This window comes from Pimephales promelas, chromosome 20 (genome assembly GCF_988280905.1).
Source record: "Pimephales promelas chromosome 20, fPimPro1.hap1.1, whole genome shotgun sequence".
In the NCBI taxonomy this organism is placed as follows: domain Eukaryota; kingdom Metazoa; phylum Chordata; class Actinopteri; order Cypriniformes; family Leuciscidae; genus Pimephales; species Pimephales promelas.
This window is the reverse complement of record NC_142788.1, coordinates 28,348,831-28,370,553: the sequence shown is the minus strand read 5'-3', so window position 1 is coordinate 28,370,553 and position 21,723 is coordinate 28,348,831. Positions and strand designations below refer to the sequence as shown.

Sequence of the window (21,723 nt, the reverse complement as noted above, 5' to 3'; positions counted from 1 at the left end):
ATATTCAAATAAAAATGTTTTTATCATTTTAAAATTCTAATAATTGTAGTCAAGTTTCACAATATTGTTATATTTTTTGATCAAATAAATGCAGCCTTGGTGAGCACATTCGACCTCAAATGTCATTGCACACATGTAAACACAATTTTGACATGTGGGTGGAGCTCATGTCATGTGAATGCAGCTTTAAACAAGGGCAGCATGGCGTTGCACATACAAACACAGCTCGGCCTTGAATGTTGAGAGAGACAGCTGTCAGTTAAAAAAACCCTTTCCAACTCCAATGACAGACGTTCTAGACATGTCCATTTAGCGCTATAGCTATACGCAGACAGGTTAAAAGAGGTTGCTAATGGCTCGGTTATATCCAGAGAACTGTCTTCACAACAGATATAGCTCAGTCCTGTGTACAATACGGAGCTGACAGTCAGTCATGATAGTCTGTGCTGACAAGTGGATTATTGGAAAGACATGCTCTGATAGGTTTAGACCAGAGATGGTCAACTTTGGTCAAGGCCACTGTCCTGCAGCGTTTAGCTCTAACCCCGATAAAAACTCATACAAACACATCATGTCTATGTCATTCGTTCGTCAGTCGAAAAGAAATTAAGGCTTTTGATGAAAACATTCCAGGATTTTTCTCCATATAATGGACTTCAATGTGAACCAAACACTTCAAGGTCCAAATGAGAGTTTCAGTGCAAACTGTTCAAAGGGCTTTAAACAATTCCAGACGATGAATAAGGGTCTTATAAAGCGAAACGATCGCTCATAAAAAAAAAAGTTTTATAAGCTCAAATGCTCGCCTTGCTCTGTTCTGTGACGCGCGTTTGTGACTCTCCTGTTCAAACTCGTTTATCAAAATGAACAAATCTTTTTCGTGTCATTTGGTTCATTCAACGAACGAGATGAACGAGTTGAGTTGAAAAGATTCGTTCATTTTGATTAACGAGTTCGAACAGGAGAGTCACGTACACGCGTCATAGAACAGAGCAAGGCGAGCATTTGAGCTTATAAAACTTAAACTTTGTTTTTGTTTTTTAAATGAGCGATCGTTTCGCTTCATAAGACCCTTATTCATCATCTGGAATCGTTTAAAGCCCTTTGAACAGTTTGCAGTTTGTACTGAAACTGTCTTTTGGACCTTGAACCGTTTGGTTCCCATTGAAGTCCATTATATGGAGAAAAATCCTGGAATGTTTTCATCAAAAACCTTAATTTCTTTTCGACTGAAGAAAGAAAGACATGGACATCTTGGATGACATGGGGGTGAGTAAATTATCAGCAAAGTGAACTACTTTTTGAGCAATGTTGCTGGGCAAATTTGCAGAGCGGTTGTTGCTTGCTTTCCCATTGAAAATGGGCAATTAGATCTGAATAATTCAGGTCGGTCGTGGGCCCCGTGTCTGATCTGTTGCACGTTGACGGCAACATTGCTCAAAAGGTGTATCATCACCTTAAAGTTCTATTGAGTGTAAAAGCAGTCCTGACATGTTTGCTCGGCGCCCGAGACAGTGAAGAATAGAGCAGCTCGAGAAGGCGAGAAAATCACACTCTCAGTCAGACTGATACGTGGGAATGTGAACTCCACCAACAGCTGCTGTCAGAGAGAAGATTATCACCTGATCTCCATACTGTCCCTCAGACCAGCGCAATATATCAGCAACAGCAACCAGAACCTCCTTACCGCAGCAAACTGACTGAATGTCTCATTTACATTTTTGCTTACAAAAAGGGTGTTATACTTTTAGAGTTTCCAAAGCTTTAGCGGTTGGTGTACCTTAATGAAAAGAAATGTCTACATATATATAAATTTCATGGACACGATTCAAAAAGATTAAATGGTCCTGGGAAAAAAAATAGTCAGACTTGAGCTCCTCATGGTCAAAAATGAGCACATTGGAAATTAATCTAAAAAAAAAAGAAAAAAAACTTACTGAATGCTATTTTTTTAAGATATCAAGCTCAAATTTGATAATTAAGTACCATAAAACCCCCTTAAAATTTTATTTTTATCGAACTAAAATACAGAACATAAATATTTTTAGAACCTATATAGATAGATAGATAGATAGATAGATAGATAGATAGATAGATAGATAGATAGATAGATAGATAGATAGATAGATAGATAGATAGATAGATAGATAGATAGATAGATAGATAGATAGATAGATAGATAGATAGATAGATAGATAGATAGATAGATAGATAGATAGATAGATAGACAGAGACAGACAGAATTAGTTATGGTTAGAATTATTGGCACCTTTGGTAAATATCATCCAATAGGGAAATAAATCTGCATTGTTTCCATTTAAAAAAAAAAAAAAAAAAAAAAAAAATCGAAAGATAATTATGTCCAATGTGTATTATTGAACGTGTAGTTAACTAATACACGTTGGCCACACATACATTTCTTACTGCTCTCATCAAACACAAACTCGGCATATCCAGTTGTCAGACTTCAAGTGGGTCTGGAATCTATAGTCAAAAAGGGAGAGCTTTTTGGCAGCAAACCCACCAGAGGGATAAAAAGAAATGTCTATGAATAAATATATTGCTTGTTTTGGGCCTAATTTGTCCAGATGCATGGCATCATAGATTCTATCAAAAAAAACAAAAGATAAAACAAAATCTAAACTTGACAGCCTCAGCTAGAAATCTTTTAATGGGCCATGGTTGGATCCATCAGGACAGTGATCCAAAAACAAACATCACAATCAACATAAAAATGGGTCACTGATGAAAAAAAATTAAGATTCTGCCGTGACCATCCCAGTCCCCTGACCTGAACCCTACAGAAAACTGATTAGGAGAATGTATCAACACGGACTTGTGTGATTGTCAAATGAACAGATTCAATAAGCTGACAAAATGTAGAGAGGGTCTACAAATCAAGTGAGTTTATGCCCCCAAAGCCTATAATCCCTCTAAAAAGCCTGAACTATTCACGCCATTTCCCTGACAAAAACACATTGGCGGTTTAATCATGTAAAATGACTCACACTTACTTATGCAACAAAAGCTGATGACTATTAAAAATCAGCTCGTTATAAAACGCAAGTAATCACATGACTGTTTTTTGAAACCAGCCCGACCAACCCGATCTCACGACCAAATCGTACGAATTCGACGCATGATTAAAAAGTGTCTAATTCGTACGACCTCACTCGTACGATTTTACGAATTGGCCAATTCATATGAATTCGTACGAATGACCCACCCCTTACCCCGCCCCTAAACCTACCCATCACGTGGGTACGGAGGCGTATTGCATTCACTTGAAGAAAAAAAATCTACTCTGTTTTTCTGAATTAATGAGTTAATTTTTCATGAGAAAAAAAGTTTTTGCTCTGTTTTTCTGAATTAATGAGTTAATTCAGAAAAACAGCAAAAATAAATTTTCTCATGAAAAATTAACTCATTAATTCAGAAAAACAGAGCAAAAACTTTTTTTCTCAAGAAAAATTAACTCATTAATTCAGAAAAACAGAACAAAAACTTTTTTTCTCATGAAAAATTAACTCATTAATTCAGAAAAACAGAGTAAAAACTTTTTTTCTCATGAAAAATTAACTCATTAATTCAGAAAAACAGAGCAAATTTTTTTTCTCATGAAAAATTAACTCATTAATTCAGAAAAACAGAGCAAAAATTTTTTTGTCATGAAAAATTAACTCGTTAATTCAGAAAAACAGAGCAAAAAAAAAATTTCTCATGAAAAACTAAATCATTAATTCAGAAAAACAGAACAAAAACTTTTTTTCTCATGAAAAACTAACTCATTAATTCAGAAAAACAGAGTAAAAACTTTTTTTCTCATGAAAAATTAACTCATTAATTCAGAAAAACAGAGCAAATTTTTTTCTCATGAAAAATTAACTCGTTAATTCGGAAAAACAGAGTAGATTTTTTTTTCTTCAAGTGAATGCAATACGCCTCCGTACGTGGGTTTAGACAAATCGTACGACTTAGACACTTTTTAATCATACGTAGAATTCGTATGAATTGGTCGTGAGATAGCGTAGGCGTTTAGATGAGTTTGGCGTTTAGATGAGCGGTTTAGTGAGTTTTTACCCGTTTGTCCAAACACAGTCAGGAGACCTGTTGGGGAAACCTGTTTCAATACAATAATTATTATTCTATTTAATGACGCTAGTGGCACATAAATTACACTCTTTTAAGGTAATTATTTCACCCAGTGAACACCACTGAGTAAGATGTGGTTTACAGCCATTCAAATCAACATATTCAAACTCTAGCATACAGGCGGCCTTATTCCCAGTATATCGTACCTTTAAAATCGTTGACTGGTTGAAAAGCCGACTGTGATCTGATCCCAGGGAATGACCCATGCATACTTGCCGGCGCCGTGACTAGAGCACAGCAGAAAATGAGCTGAGATGTCATCAGCGGAGTGAGGTGTCATATGAAAGTTATTAATGATTACAGACATTACAGAATGAGATCATCTCAGATGCATTGCCAACATGTTGGGCACATGGCGTCAGCAGAGACACGACATTGTCCTTAAATACACACTCACATGCACAATAACAACACGTTCGATTCCCAGAGAGAGAACATATAGGCCTAAGCATTATTTTCTTTATTTTAGGCATGTCCTGGAATATCAAGTTGCCAAGTTTGGTTAAAGCTAGGAAGGTGAACAGCGACTATACAAACATTCCCATTGCTATTCCAGGAGCGAGATGCTACTGCAGATCAGTCAATCCATCCCCCCTGTAGTGGAGGGATAGAGATGCAAATGACGGACAAGAGGAAGTATGCCATCAGGGTGACCGCAGACTGAGTTTAACGAGTTTACTGGAGTACCACAGGGGTCCGTCCTGGGAGATGCTCAGTTTCACGAACCTCGGACTCCACACTGTCTGAAGACGAGCAGAAAACTCTCACTATGACACCGATCACTATATCGGTCACAATCGCACACATCCTTATACTGTGCAGACAGTCAAAATAGCATGTTTAAAGAACACATGAAATTGCTTGACACTGATTTTAAATGCATATAAGAGGACCCAGAAGCAAACATATGTGGTCATAAAAGCACCCCAAATCACAGCACTTTAAAAGTACACAATAAGATTTTACTAGATGCGCACTTAAACCTGGTTTCACCGACAGGACTTAGAATAAGCTAGGATTAGGCCTTAGTTCAATCAGGACATTTAAGTAGCTTTTATAGACCATTTCACAAGATGTAAACAACACTGGTCCAGAAGCACTTCCTGTTCCAGTTTTTTAACACTACATAAAAGCTGGGATAAAATACAACCAACAGAACATTTAAAACTGAATCAAAAAGTTAAACAAACATCTTTAAGATGTTTTCTTTACATGTGAAATAAAGAAAACAGTTACAAACTGAAACAGGAAGTGCTTCTGGACCAGTGTTGTTTCCATCTTGTGAAATAGTCTATAAACATGCCTTCTATAAAAAATAATTAGCCTACTTAAAAAAAAAAGTTGCTTTCAGTTAAAAGTTAAACCAACTCAAACATGTATTTTACACTCTTAGAAGAAAAGGTTCTATATAGAACCTTAAAAGGTTCTAAAGCGCTACGTACTTTGGAACCCCTAAAATGCAATGAGTGTGAATGATCCCAAAATTCAAGATATGGGGGTTAAAAAAATCATGTAATTAATCAATATCACACGAAGAGTGCCATTTCAGTTTTTATCCTCCAAAAATCAGCATGATTAAAGTGTGATAAACAATAATTTAATTACAACTCCAAAATCTTACAGAATAATGTGATATATGAACGAATAATAGCCTTTAAAGAACCTTTGTGCCAAACGTGTTCTTTCTTGTCATTATTGAACCTTTTTTTTTAGCATAAAATATCCTTTGGAGTTGAGTAAAGAACCCTATGCTACATATATAGAACCCCTTTTCTAAGAGTGTAGTCTAGGACTAGGCTCAAGCTTTGTCTGTGAAACCGAGCAATAATGTAACAAAGAAATTGTACTGTAACTTATGTTGCAATTAGAGTTATCTAAACTTTGCCGAGTTGGGGAATTCAGCTTAAAACTTGTGATCTGCTGTAGAAACCCATGTACACTGTAAAAAATATTTTCAAGATTTGTTATCACAAAATATTTTCTTTTGTCAAATCAACTTTATAATAATTTATTTAGTTGAGATAACTTCTGATGGTTAAATTAATCTACTTCATTGTATTAACTCACTTTTTCCAGTTCAATCAACTTAAAATTTTAAGGCAACCAGGTTACTTACTTTTTTAAGTTAAATCAACAATATTTTTTTTACAGTGATCACAACATTTTTTCTTTTGTCAAATCAACCTAAATAATTGATTTAGTTCAGAAAACATATAATTTTGAGTTTCTGATGATTAAATTAATCTCCTTCATTGCATTAACTCACTTTTTCCAGTTCAATCAACTTAAAATTTTAAGGCAACCAGGTTACTTACTTTTTTAAGTTAAACCATCAATATTTTTTACAGTGTATGATAAAAGTCGAGGGCTGGATCTGAAATCATGTAATTTCCTACTATATAGGTGGCGGAAAACAGTATGTGACAAAAGATGTCTGAAATCACAGGCAAACAGCACCCAGAAGACCGACTACTTCCGGTGAGATTCCGTGTGGATATCATGGACACTTTACTGCCCCATGAGGCCATGGGAGAGGACAGTGAAGCGACGTAACTGACGCTGGAAGGTCACATGATAATGACAACATGGCAAATGTCGTACGTCCAGATTACATAAAACATTCCTTTTTTAGTGGCCTTTATTTAAAATAAGTATAATTAGGAGTGTGTGATTTCAGACACAGCCAAAGTGCGTAGACATCGGCATAACTAAAGGTAAATATTATTAATAATAATTGCAAACATATTAAATTCAAGCCAGATGACTTGTAGAAGTACAATTTTTTTTCTGGAAACTTATTTTAGTACACTTTATGGCCATTTATTGTGATTCCAATACAGCATCTTAAAGGAGTAGTTCACTTTTGAAAAAACTTTTGCTGATAATTTACTCACCCCCATGTCATCCAAGATGTCCATGTCCTTCTTTCTTCAGTCGAAAAGAAATTAAGGTTTTCGAACTCGTTCATCAAAATGTATTATTGTATTGTATTATTGGTGGGTAATTCTGGTTTCAACATACACTGAAAACAATAATATGCTTTATCTAATCAATAAAATTGTGGCAACATATTACAAGCAATATTATTAATTAAATTGTACAAATTAGATTGTTAATTTGATTAACTATTACTCAATTCTAATTTGTTCAATTTAATAAATAATATTGCTTGTAATATGTTGCCACAATTTTATTGATTAGATAAAGCATATTCATTTTTAGTGTATTTGGATTAAAAACACAGAAAAAAAATGCAATTCTTTAGAGTAGAGTAAACCATTACATACGATGAGAAATACATCAGGACAGTTCCAGGACAGTTAACAGACAACACTTTATTTCTCAGATAAATCTTGTAACAAAACAACACATTTAAAACAGAAATACATCAAAAAGAAGTTATTCTCGATTTTAGTTTTCATTTAGTTTTGCCGACAACAAAGAACCTGAACAAATGGAGATGAGAATTAGCAGGGTTGAAAAATAACGGATTAAAATCGCAAATGCTGGAAACCCAATCGCTCAACTCAAGTCTGAGGACTAGAACAACTACAACTTGTGATATCTGATAAAACTCGCCTTTCCCAGAGTTCAAAGCGCCATAGTCCAGGGCTCCAACCTCACTCACAGCAACACATGCAAATCAATGAAACAGATAAAGCACACAGGATGAGACGAGAGTAAAGACGAGTTGCGTAAAAATAAAAGCAAATGCACACACATTTTTAAACCTCACATTATGAAACACTACAAGTAGTAAATGTAAGCTGACTGAAGGTTTTCTAATGACTAGAGCTTAAAGAGGAATCCTTGGCAAAACTACAATAAATTCTCATAGTTTCTGCATTTGAAATTATGCTGGTATTGCATCTAATGCTTGTCATTTCAAAACATTCGTAACACTTGTTGCAGATTTAGAAGGATCTGTACCAGGTGGTTTCCATGAAAATGCTGATAGCAAAATAAATAAATTGATATACAGCATAACCGTCGTATTCAAAACAGTAAAGATCCAAGTGGTTTCCAACCAAACTAATGATAAGGGTAAAAAGTGATATGCCATTGATTTTTAATGATAAAAATTTAACTTTACACCACATAACATTAATTTATTACTGTACGACTCTGGATAATGGTGTTGATCCATGCTAGATGTAATGAAATCTCGTGATTAAAAAAATGAGTGAATCTCACAAAACTTGTCAAGAACATGTTCAGGTCATATTTCACCCCAAAATCAAAAGATAAAATAAATAAATGATTAGTTATTATTTCACTGTTCGCACATAAAGATGAAATGAATGCTGTGTTTAGGATCACTAAGATATTTTTGCACTGTGAAATTAAGCACGTGTATTCTGAAATTATCATTACTGCTGTAATACATAATGTATTGAGAATTAAGGTTCAAAAGTACTTTGAGAAAAACGAGAAAATCTTAATCATCATAATAGCCTTGAGCAAAACCTAATTCTGCTTTTTTTTTTTTCGTTTCATTTTTAGGGTCGAAAGTGGTTATACCAATCACAGTTTTATTGTGAATAGTCGTTTTCTTTTCTTTTTAAATGAACGAAAAAAAAAAAAAATAGTTGGACCGATTCATAAGATTTCTAGGCATGGTAAAAAGCAAGTTTTATTGTAGTTTTGCCTGTAATTTCCATTAAAGAGTACAGCCCTGGTACAGTCCCCTAAAAGACTGGTAGAGAAAGACAAGCACTATTCTTACACCAAAACCCTCCGCGCCCCCTCAGCCTCCACCCTCATCCAAAACCGAGTCTCTGCGATTTGAATAATTCGTTCACTTCGTTTCGTTTTTCAATTCGTTTTTTGCGTTTCAGAGATTGGTTAGAAATACCCAGCGGTTGTGGTAGTTCTGTAGTTGTGCTGAGGTCAGACCTTCGTAACAGTGCACTGACCGTCGGGACACCCAGACCGATCGCCGCTACTCGCAGGCCCGCCACCAGGGGGCGGTCTGTCCAACTGCTGCAGTCTATGCCTACTACCCTGAGAGCCCTCCGTGTTCTCCTCTTCACTTTCCTCCCCACCCTCCTCCTCATCTTCATCCGCACTCGTGCCAGACTCGGACTCGTACGCCGAGGCGTCGGGAGCGACCGAATCCTCTTCGTTCTCTGCGTCGTCCTCTTCAGGCTCGGCGGGGTTCATATTGAGTTGGCCGAGAGCGTGTACGAGCTGAATGTCGCTTGAGGAAGCAGGGCTGGTCAGGTGACCTCCTAAGACGGTCGGTGGCCTTACGGGAGCCGGAGCGAAGACTCCCGGAGGCCGTCCTCCGTTGATCCCAGTGTCCGCTCCATCCGCAGAGCTCTCTCGCTCCACTGTGGCTCCATCCACATTCACGTTTAAATCCGCGACGGCGGGCGCTGCAATGGGAACCGTTCCCGCCGTTACATTAGGATCCGGATCGAGTCTTAGCCCGGCGACGCCTTTTTTAGGAATGTCCATCACATCCCTCTTCATCCTCCGCCTACGGCCGTGTTCGTTCCTCCTGTACTGCACCATGTTCTCCAGATCGGCCACGTAGAGGAATCCGGCGATTAGCATCTCGGCGCTCTTTTTGCCCTTGTTGAAAGCATCCTCTAGCTCTCGGCTAGTCCTCTCGTCATACTGCCACCATCCGTTACGCCCCTCGTAGTACCAAGCGTGCCCACCGGTCCCCGCGCCGCGTCCACCCGTCGCCGAAGCCTTCAGCTCATCGGGCGAGAGCAAAGTGGGACGCTCAAGGAAATCCTCGGGCACTTCTTGTCTGCAAAGCGCGCAGCGTTTGCTGTGCCACGAAGCTCCTTTCACGCAGAGGAAGCAGAAGACATGGCGGCAGGGCAGGCGCACGGGGTGGACGCAGCTCTGAAGGCAGATTGCGCACTCTGGCACGGGCAGGGAAGGAGACGACGGTGACGGACTTCCCTCCGTCACAGACTCCCCACTCACCTTCTTTCCCGAAGTCAGGGAGTCCATGGAAAGATTAACCTCGCCGCAACTAGCCATACTGTGAAGAAAACAAAAATACAATCAATTCACACGCAGATCAGGGAGAAATGTGCTGCCTACTAGTGGGGGCACGTTCGGTTCGCTTGTCTCGGTTCGACGCATGCGCGATGTAGCCTCGTGCGTGCCCGTTTGTGACCTCAGGCGTGCGTTTCCTTTTCGAGATAAGACGTGTATGGACATAAATGAGGCTTGTTTGACTTGAACTGATCACAGAACTGATCTCTTTTTCTTTTAAAATATAACATTTTTGTAAGAGCTACACTTAGGCTCAATCCCAATTCACCCCTTTCGAGGGCTATGTAGCCCTACCCCTCGATCTCAACAAGAATCGGGACTAGATGTGAACGCGCAAAACGGAGGGGGAATTGGGATTGAGCCTTCATTTGGAGGTTTAATAAATGCAAGTTAATTTCAATCTTTGTGCGCTAAAAATGTAGTTTTTTGCCAAATAAACGAAAAGCATGTCATCAATGTCTTCTCTCTTGCTGTATCAAAACCTCACCTATCTTTCCTCGGGCAACATGACATCATGACTTTTGCGTAAACATACACGCCACTTTCGAGGCAAGTGGCGTGTTATCTCTACGCATTTTGAGCTATCCGCGTGTATGTCCATTAACGTCCGAGTGATTCCGCGTGTCTGTACACGCCGTCAAATGTCCGCGCGAAACGAAGCAAAATGTGCATGTACATCTGGGGAGTGATCTTTTTCTTTCCTAGGATGGTAAGGGAACAGTCATAAATGCCGTTAACCACAGTGACGGTTAGGTTTAGGGACGGGGTTGAGGTAAGTCATATATTTATATATACAGTAATAACGTTAAGTCAACGGCGTTCATAAACACACTGAAAAGCGATTATGCGTCTTGATAGCACGTCAAAAATGGAAATACGAATTGGCGTGTCATACACACACTACTTCATGAGATCAGTCTGCCTCGGAGATGGTCCCAATTCAGTTTGTACATGATTGAAAAATTTTTTTAATACTGTATCCTAAATTGTGGATAATTAAGCTATATATCATATGCTGAAGTACATTTCTGGAGTGTTAAAGATTAATATAAAAAATAACAAGAACAGTACAGAACCGAAAACCGTGACCCTAACACCGCGATACAAACCGAACCGTGGGTTTTGTGAACCGTGCCACCCCTACTGCCTACACATGATAATGTCAGTGGTACGTACGTAGATGTTACAAACAAGGCACTGTTTACCAAACTATGCTGACAAAAGTCACGAGAAAACAGAGGCTTGCCTGAGTTCTTTGTTCATTGCTCTGTATAATTAAAGCTTTTGCAATTCTACTCTGATAAGTATTACTTATATAAGAAAAAGAGCGCCATTCATGTAATATCTGACTGTACATCTAAAAAAACACATCAAGTGAAAAGAACTGTTAATATCTAGAAGCACATGTAAAGTCGTGGAACCAGAAGCACAACGAATGAGAGGAACGACTAGACTTTAATGCTTTCTTGAAAACATTTCTACTGACTCTAATATAACCGTTTGGCTTGAATCTTGATAAGACAACCCGTGTAACATGCTCTTAATAGCAGCCGGCCCAAATCTGATGCAGAAATGATCTAAATATATCATGACCCAAATCCTTCACAGGCAAACCATTTACGGGACATTTTATGATGCTAACTAGCGGAATTTACTAGAATATCAGACATTCATTTTAGGTCAGGTTTAAAATCAGGAAACGGCTAGAATGCAAAAGGCACAAACTGATAAAATAAATGATAAATAAGAAAATATAATGTTTTTATGCAAACATTTACAAAATTTTAGCTATAAATAATCAGTTGCATGTGTAACGTTAGGCTAATTTACAATAACGTGTCAACTAGGCTGACTACATGTTTAAAACTATTAGTAATGGTGGTAATAATAAATGTTTTATAATCAATAATCAATTTATAGATCAGTAAAATAAATTTACTAACAAAAGCTAAAAATTCTTTCAAAAATAGCATTGATAGCCTATTAGTAAAACAATTAGTAAATTATTTAAAAGCAAACATTGAAAATAAAGGTCAGCCATAAAGAATTAGTAGTGTATACACTTATTAACAAAAGTTACAATAAAATGTCAGCAAGGCTGATGGTTTAAAAAAACACACATTTAAACAGTGAAATGTTACATAAACATGACGCTAAAAAGTAAGATATATTGAAAATAGTATATAAAACAATATTAATACACAAATATGTATAATCTAATAAAAAATCAACTGGGTAAATTGCGTTTGACTGTGATCATTGTGTTTTTAAATTGCCTCACAGGCCCAAATCCCTTAACAACTCAAACACGAAACACAAATCTACCCATTTATACATTTAGCTATCATATTAGCAAATTATCTCACTCCACATACTTAAACAAAGCCTCTGAAATCTGTCATTGTGCTGATATTGAGATCAGATCATTGATGGATCAGATTGAGGCCTGTCCACAAGACAACACCCCTGACCAAAACACAGCAACAACAGCCTTATTTCACATCAAACCACGATACCTGAACCCTTCACAATGATCATATTATAAGCTACAAACATGTAAAATGACAAATCTTCATCATCGATTGGTTTGCTTGAATATGCGTTTCGATTTTTGCTGCGTGTTGTCTAAATGTCTTTCAGATTACTCACCTGACAAAATATCCGAAATGTCGCCTCTTTCTTTCAGCGATGATCAGATTTGGCTCATCTGCTAGCCACCGGATGACCGATCATTGTTCGTTTATTGCGTTTAATTGATCGGTAACGCTAGAATTCGTTCGACGCAAATGAACACAATAATGTTTTCACGGCTACTCTGTCTGTGATAACAGAGCGCTGATGTGTGTGTTCGTGCGCATCGGCGGTGCGCAAAACTTGCGCAGAACCATCAAAAATACTCTCTCATACCATGAAATACACTCTTATCGTGTTTTTAGTGTTTAAAACGCCGAGAAATATTACATGAACGGATCGGTTTGCCACTTAAGCATTCTACATAATTATAATTTGGTACATAACAATAACTCGGTATTAAAAAAACAAACATATTTCAAACAAAAAGCGTGGACCACCAGAAAATATTACAGTAGGCTACTTCCATAATTCATCAACTCGAGAGTTAAAAATCGGCCATTTGAAATATTTTACCTTATCTAATATAGTTTTATTATAATTATCTATTATTCGTTTTTTTTAGGTTAGTAGGCTGTTTACAGTCGAAATTGGGCTACCATTGAGTTATTTGAATATGCATAACAATGGTATACTTTGGAACATCATTTTAATTCTATGGCAGACAACTTCTGCTACTGTTGAATTTCAGGTAGTATACGAGCTTCCAATCAGCTGAAAACATTTTTAACCTTTTACACGAAGGTTTCATTTCCAAATGTTATCTTTTGTGAGCGGAATACGTTAAAAACTGACACGAGCTGCGCGCGCACAGTAACCTGGCTGGCTGACGACAGAGGCGGGATTTTTGAAGGTGTGGCGATTTTACTTAAAGGGCATATTGCAGGTTAGAGGACCCAACGAGTCAATGCATAGAAAAACAATGTAGGAACTAGATTTTCTTTAAAATATACGTATAAACACGCCACAGAAGCTTCTGCAGTCGTTTTTGTGAGAAAATTTTACTTCCGCGTCTGAAAATGGGCGTGGCGGGCGTGACGCAATGAGCGGGAGAGCGGTCGATTCACACAACAGGAAAACAATGAATCGCATGACATTTCGGACGCTGAGGAAATACTCGTATGACGGATCAAGCCATAAAGTTATGAGCCTGCTATGCTAAAGAGATCAGGGACAGGCCAGGATAATGTCAGACAGAATGGTCAGAGAAAAATTGAGCTGTGATGTGAGGAGAACCAGTGGAGAACAGGACAGGTGCCTTTTAGGTGAGAGACGTGCTTATAGTATACACGTTCGCTAACGATATACACTGTGCTCACAATATTGTACAGATTATTATGATCCTATAACAGGCCAGCAGACATTAGTATGTTTAGGGTAGATTTATATACTATTAAATGTATAAAAACTTTACTTGAGTATATTTCTATAGGCTACTAAAAGCATAGGCTATACTCGGGTAAATTTTTAATACATATTTTTCACCTTGGTTATAACATAAACAGAACATTAAAGGTTTGAGTATTTAAACAACCAATTTTGTTTTTCAATTACAAGTTTTATTTAGGGCATGACATGACTAAGTTACCTATATAACACTATTTGATGCCATTGGTAGTATACGACGATCAATATGCTTCGGCATACCATGTTGAACTCCATCATATTGCCGGGATGCTAATCATTTTAACTGAAGTGAACGCTACACACGACCGTGTTTTCCGAGCCGAGAGGAGAAATCCCGTCTCTTCACCTGCTCAAACCGCACCAGGAACGAAAGATAGGCTATATAGCACCGTCCCTTTTATTGTAATGGAAACTTGTGGACTCGATCTTGAAGTCCTGACAGGCTGGAGTTTTTGCAATCTCCACAAACACAATATTTACCATGACGATGATAAATTAAAATGCAAAAACTAACGAAAGCACACTGACTGACGAGCGCTCTCACTGAACACCAGCCTGCTCTCACTGAGCCGAGGCTGCGGCTCCCTGCTATGACGTCAAATGACGCGACGTTGAAAAAAAAACCGTTTTTACTAGCAGTCCAAGAAATGCTCACTTTATCTTCTAAATTAGTGTCCTTATGTTGTTTTAAAACATTTTAAATCCTGCATTAACTTTTCATATGGTATTTTCATACAAGGTTATCTATAAATTTCGATTTTTTTTTTACCTGCAATATGCTCTTTAATGTCAAATTATAGTGATTTTTTATTTTATCATGAGAATATATGAATAACGAAATAACATTTTATACTCCACAACTGAGGATAACTTTCATTGAATACTAATTTACCACAAAATGTAAGATTGTCAGTCAGCTAGCGTGATGTGTAAAAGTTATGACCACACTAACACAGTATATAGCTCATAATACTATTAATAATTGCAATAATAATTGATCATTTAAATGTGTTTGTCTCATATCTATCTGTTCCAATAATCTAAAAGAAAATTGATGCTACCTTTAAGAGCTGTGTGAAAACAACATTTTATGATGTTATATATTTATAATAAATCATAATATCACATCATTAACAGACATGATTCATTTAAAATGTTTTATTAATGCTGCGATTAACAGGATGAACAATAAAGTGATTCAGAGAAAATAAGCCACAAGTTTCATTGGTTTTCATTGACATTAGTTAGCCTAGCATGAGAAAATAGCTTTTTTCTTATTTCATTCATTTCAATTAGACATAATCATAATCTGCATTAGAAGGAATTACTAATCCCATATCCCAATACATTACTTAAAGAAGGGAAGTTATTATTAATCAACAGGATGTAAATCACAATATTTCGAAAACAAGTTCCAAGGCCACAATCAATCAGTAACATTTGTCTTTAGTTAGATGAAGTGAAACAGTGTGTCCAAACACACATTGGAAAATTTTATTGAAGCATTTAATTCTTTTCCAATCAAAATTTCCTCCCTTTCGGTGATTCGATTGGTTTAACAGTGCTGTTTGACCACAAGGTTGGTGAATCCATGGACCTGAGTGAGCTGAGGACAGTCGAATGAGGCCAGAAGTTTGTGGTGTCCGTGACACTTGGGAACAAACTTCTCCGTCAGGCACACAGTGGCATGTCCTGATATGTCACTGAGGAAGAAAAGGGATCATTTAATATCACTATAATTTATATATTTTAAAATAATTCTATATAATTCAGAATAATGCTCAAAATATGTATTATTTAATCGACCAATTCATTATTATAATTATACCCATAGTTAACCACTCTGGGGTGCTTCAGTCCGAGTCCCACAAAGCGGAATACAGTGTTCTTCAGGACACAAGGCAGAGGATTCTGGAAGGTGATTTTGACCGCCACTTCTTGACCCAGGACAGCATCACATACAGGCTGAGAAGAACCACATCCAAGACACAATTTTAGCACGAAACCATTTCAACTGATCAACAGAAGAAGTTGAATACTTTAAACTCACAGCGAGAACCAGATCTGGAGTGCGCAGTCTGAAGCTGTACTGGGTGGCCAGAATCTGCTTAGTCTGAGCGACGTGTCCAAAGAGGTTGAGCATCAGTGGGGCGTGATCCACCAGGTGCTCCTTATACTCGTCATAACTCAGGGTCCATTCCATAGGTTTGCCTATAGTGGGAAAAGTGATGTGCTTTTATTACAGATTGTGTTGAAATGTGTGTGAAACTCAAACTTGATCATTTCTCACATTCAGAGGGCTTGAGCTCGATGCAGGTCTGGTCTCTCTTCAGGAAGGTCTTCCTGACTCCGGTGTAGTACATGGCTGCCGCATGGCTGTGGAGGGTGACGCTACGAGGTGAGCTGCATTTGTTCTTTAGATTGATGGAAAGCACGGCGTCTCTTCCCACACACACTGCTTCATCCTTCAGGCTGACTTCACAGACGACATCCTCAGGGCAGGGCAGTGGGTACGTGCATCTCCTGGAGCCGTGACGAACGGCTGTCTCCAAAGCAGCACAACTCTCAGAAGAACCTGATCAATGGAAGCAGGAGCAGGTAAATGTACCATTAAAATGATTGACACTTCCACTTTTATTATCCAGGTGATTATTTTTTGGGGGGGAGAAAGACATACTAGGGAGTGTTATTGACTCAAACCTCATCCTCATAATGTGTCTGGAACATGGGTTGCACCACATCCCTTACCAATTCAAATGTACTGTATGTATTTTGTGGCATATGTATGGATTCTTACCTAGTGGGTGTTTGTAGAGGTTTGTGATATCCACACGCTGATCTGAGCCGACGGCCTTGGTGCTGATGCAGTGACCGACTACATCCTTCTCAACGTGGACGACACCAAATGTTCCATTACTTTTCCTCTTCCAGTAAACTTTATCACTGTTCACCTAGAACACAAGGAGACAAACAGGGATTATAAGTCATTATATGTTAATCTCTGTATGACAGAGTGCTATATTAAAGGATTTAACGGACTTCTGCGAAAAGGAAGGGCACGTCATGCTTCAGGAAGGTCTGTCCACTGCGGATCGCGGCAACAGATGTTGGGCCGCAGCGGAAGAAGCCCTGGCTGGTCATCTGAGGAGTGGCATCAACCACCTGCCAACCTCCAAAACCAGATGGCAGGTCGGGACGAGCCATCCAGGCCTCATTCCACACGTGGTAGTTCCTACACGAAGAAGACATTCACTTCATGCATATTCAGAGGAACTTTTGGTGACATCACAAAGGTTCACGATACTTACCAGATTGAATCACGGTTCATGTCATCAAGCAGCTGAAATTTCTCATCAAAATAGACGTCCCTTGTCAAACAAACGTCAGTGTCATGAGCAGAACCGAAGTTTGTGACCGGACGAACGGGGATGCCCAAACATCTCAACACTACGAGAAGAAGAATAAGTGCGTTACGTCTACAATCCCTTTCTCAACCCTTATTCTCTCCTTGTCCATTCTGCCTGAACTCTTACGTGTGTTGGTGACTCCAGCGAAGGCCAAGCTCTGTCCGTATTTGACAGGTACTCCTCCACATTTGTGGAACTGTTTCAGGATGGCACTGCTGCTGCACCAGGATGTTGGAGCAATTCCGTCTCCATAGCAGTTGGACCAGTTACCCACCAACACGCCACAGTCTTTGTTGGCAATAACCTGTTAAAGAGAGAAGATTGAAAATGCTGTGCAAACTAGAACAGAGCAAATCAGACCGTTTGGTCAGGCTTTCCAACATGATTACTCACCATGTCAGACAACCCTCTGGAAATGTTGATGGGACTTCCCCATCCTGAGCAAGGGGTACAACTCTTCTCCAGCACATACATACATGCAGCCAAGACTCCCTCCTCAAACTAAGAATCAGATGACAGAGTGAGGAAATTAGAAGTTGTGAAACATCAGGAATGCTAGCTTTTGAAATCAATGGTTTTCCTGACATACCGTAACCTTGGCACTTTTGGAATATATGAACAAAAGTTTAACTCTTACTTGACCAAAGTTCCATGTCCTGCTGCCAATCTGCTGTTTAGTACCATAGTAGATTCGGCCCATGTCGTTCAGCACATACTCGACTCTCTCCGCCTCTTCTTGCAGGTACACAGAGTCATCTGAGGACAGAGAACAATCATAATGTTCTTTCTCTCCGCATTCAACTTAATCTTCATATAATCAGGTTTCAGGTGTGGAATGAAACGTGTACCTTTGCACCAGGGGTTGAACAGCATGAAAATGTCATTTTCAGGAACACATGGTAAAACGAATCTTCCTCCCGTACAGTGAGTCACGACACTGAGTTGGTATCGGCCAACGCAAGCAGTCGGGACAGACTGCACACACAATTTGATTCGGTTTTGGCCTTGTTCGACAATCTTTGCCCCCCAGCAGTCTTTCTTGAACTCTTGCACTATTGGAACGACGACATAAGTGCCGTCTCGGATGGATGCGATGTGACCTGTAAAGCACACAGAGGAACAAGTGATTCCAGTGAGCTTAGAAATGCAAGTCCTATTTTGTCATCCACCCAAACAGTAACTAACCTAGTTTCAGCTCCAGGTGGAGTTTGTCACAGCTGGGATTGAAAGGACGGCACAGATCAACCCACATATTGAAGTACTGTCCTCTGCGGACGATGAGGTGATCATCTGAGAAGCATTGCGTGTGATGCTCCAGACGATTCTGTCCGGTCCTGCACTTGAGAAGATCGACTTTACTCACCCGGAGGATGGTTTCTGGGAAAACGAAAAAGCAGAAGAAAAGCTCATTAAATATCAAATGCATTCCCATCATGCATTTCAGGACAACGATCTTGATCACCTCCACCTTCTCGTTTGTTTGTGCCATCTTTTACGCACTCCTTGATGACAACTTCCTTAGTCTCATAATCACGGCATTGATTATAGATATAAATAGTTACAAGGTTTAGCTCAAGAGTTAACGCAAGGATTTGTGAATTGGTTCACGCGTGGATTCACATGAACATTTGCGCATGAGTTTACACACGGATTTGTGCAACTGTTAGCATAAGGGTTGGTGCATGCACCTTTCAAGCTGTCATCCGCCTGCAGTTTGAAGTCTGGGAAACGGCCAAGGGTGCAGAGGTTTTGGCATGGGTTGTTTGTAAAAGCCATCCTGTCAGGAAAAAAAACAAAGATTGTGAAGGATGAATTAAAAGATACATTAAGATTAAGACAAGTCCAGGTGGATTATACATAACTAACGTCTGTTGAATCCTTTCTTTTCCTTTTTTGTATTCACCTAAATCAAGTCATGTTTCTAGACCTCAAGCTGCATGCAAGGTAAATCACCTTTGGTGCGTTATAAAGGCTCCAGAAAACAATTAATAAGTGCAAAATAAAACCAGATTAGAAACCTGAAGTGAAGTCAAAGTTGATTACTTACATGTTTTAGTCCTTGTCCCTGTTTAAGAGAAACTGAACCGAAAACTTGGTTTACTTTGGACTGCTTTAACCAGCTCTTCTTTCTCTGCAGCCCTGGATATATATATACTTCATGTCCATCTCCACCCATTCCACATCTCTTGTGAGAAGATAGGAATTCGGGTGAGTGATATGTTAATTTAAATGTTTGTTTTTTTAGGGATTTAGGACTAATTAATGTCTTAGTTTAATTGTTATATACTGAGAGATCGAGAAATAGTAAGGAGACAATGACTAAATGACAATGCCAAACTAGTCATGGCAAGGTTACAGGTGTGATTACCAGAAAATGCATTAGTTTTATATTTTAAATGATAAAATGTTAAAAAATATAAGTAAAACTAATGCATTACCTGGTAATCACACCTGTAACCTTGCCATGAGTTTGGCAGTGGCATTTAGTCATTATTAATGAGTATTACAGGTGTGATTACCAGATAATGGATTAGTTTTACAATTTTAAAATGTCAAAAAATGTAAGTAGTTTATTATTTATGTATATTTCTTTTTCATTTCACGGCTCTCAGATATGTTTTGTGGAAATGAAATGAAATTGAATTGTCAGTTGTACAGTTTTACTTCAAGGCCGACACTTATCTTATTGTTATTTTTAAATTATATACAATTTAGATAAAAAACAGACATATCGTTGTTGGAAAATAATATTTTTGATTTTAACTACAAAAACATCTGCTTTTTTTTTTTGCAAAACCGTCATAGGCATCTCACACCTATAGATTTACTAGGGCACATTATATTGTCACAGTTTATGTGTTTCAAAATCCATAGCAATGATAAGTATTAAATATGACACATTAGGTGTTATTAATTAGGGCAGTAGAACAGAGTCACTACGAACTGAACATATAAGTCATCATCACCATATGTATTTCAGGTTTGCATTGTAAGTGTTAATGCACTGGGTGTGTGTACTGCTTAGTGTAATGGTATAATTCATGTATCGTTTTACTTTGTGCATCTTCGTTTTTAAATATGCACGTATTTAGTCACTTTAATGTTCATTTATTTTATACTTGTGAACAAGTATAACAGGTTCTGATGACAACAGCTACATGGACATGTTATGATAATACTGGTGCTAGATGTTTGAGTATATGAGAGTAATACGATAATACACATAAGTAAAAAGATATTCAGAGATAAAAGAATTACTGGTTCATAAGTAATGAAATAATGATGGATTAAATTCTGTGAACAGATACAGAGATTAAAATTCTCTCATCATTGCAAATCTGTAAAGTAAGCACACAACAATTAGGGGTGTGAGTTATACAAAAGAGCAAGAAGTATAATTTCCCAGCACGTAATATATTAATACATTAACATAACCATAAACATAACTTTTTGGCCAACGTGTTTTGGAGAAAAACATTTATTTCATAATGTGATTTTCCACCCCACTTTCAATTCTTTTACTTTAATTTAAGGTTAGATTTTTGGCAATTTTTTAATAAAAGATCAAAAGGATAAACGATGCAGATTTATTTTTTACAGCCATTTTTATTCATATTAAAAGCAGGGGTACCATTAATTCTGAGCGGGACTGTATATATGTTTGCTTTATATTTTATTTTTTGTTATTTAATTTGGGTCACTAGTGAAAATGCTTCGATTTAGGATAGTTTTCATTTAATAGATCTTTTCATTGCAAATGATATATCAGTAAAAGTAGAATAAAATTAGAAATTAGATGCACAGAATATCTGTATTTTGATTATCTCTCTTTATATACATATAAATGCATACGATAATTGAAATCAAACTTTGACGGTGTGATTATAACGTTCAGTGAGTCACTGATAGAGCCAGAAACGGACATGCTCTGTGCCTATATCGCAACTTTTCAGTGTTTTTAACCACATAATGTTTATATTAGGTTTCAGACATTTAAATGGACATTTATAGTTTGTTGCAAATTCCATAAACTGATGGAAGCTGCAATAATAATCCTATCAATTATAATTTGACAAAGTGTTTTATTGATATGCATTGTGTATAGGAA

At 37.8% G+C, this 21,723-nt stretch overlaps 2 protein-coding genes across 2 annotated transcripts; both read right to left on the bottom strand.

The window, feature by feature from the left end:
- Positions 1–8,907: 8,907 nt before the first annotated feature.
- rnf146 (ring finger protein 146) lies at positions 8,908–12,998 on the bottom strand. Its single transcript, XM_039652695.2, has 2 exons — positions 12,820–12,998; positions 8,908–10,153 (listed from the first exon to the last, which is right to left on the bottom strand). Exon 2 carries the CDS (start codon positions 10,150–10,152, stop codon positions 9,043–9,045), a length of 1,110 nt encoding a protein of 369 aa, XP_039508629.1. The 5' UTR covers position 10,153; positions 12,820–12,998; the 3' UTR covers positions 8,908–9,042.
- A 2,542-nt stretch (positions 12,999–15,540) lies between these two features.
- Positions 15,541–19,391, bottom strand: LOC120462807 (protein-glutamine gamma-glutamyltransferase K). The gene is made up of 13 exons (XM_039651495.2): positions 19,304–19,391; positions 18,801–18,992; positions 18,464–18,715; positions 18,253–18,371; positions 18,009–18,116; positions 17,742–17,919; positions 17,517–17,655; positions 17,248–17,440; positions 17,006–17,159; positions 16,499–16,783; positions 16,259–16,419; positions 16,037–16,173; positions 15,541–15,911 (listed from the first exon to the last, which is right to left on the bottom strand). Exons 1-13 carry the CDS (start codon positions 19,389–19,391, stop codon positions 15,764–15,766), a joined length of 2,154 nt encoding a protein of 717 aa, XP_039507429.2. The 3' UTR covers positions 15,541–15,763.
- Between the last annotated feature and the right edge of the window lie 2,332 nt (positions 19,392–21,723).

What these genes read in the sequence shown, in the direction of transcription:
- LOC120462807 (XM_039651495.2), bottom strand. Translation starts at nt 19,391, where the DNA reads ATGGCTTTTACAAACAACCCATGCCAAAACCTCTGCACCCTTGGCCGT. An exon ending in CCTCTACAAACACCCACTAG is followed by an intron (nt 16,784 to 17,005) that starts GTAAGAATCCAT and finishes TCCATTGATCAG; the next exon opens with GTTCTTCTGAGAGTTGTGCT. An exon ending in CCCAGAGTGGTTAACTATGG is followed by an intron (nt 15,912 to 16,036) that starts GTATAATTATAA and finishes TTTCTTCCTCAG; the next exon opens with TGACATATCAGGACATGCCA.
- rnf146 (XM_039652695.2), bottom strand. Translation starts at nt 10,152, where the DNA reads ATGGCTAGTTGCGGCGAGGTTAATCTTTCCATGGACTCCCTGACTTCG.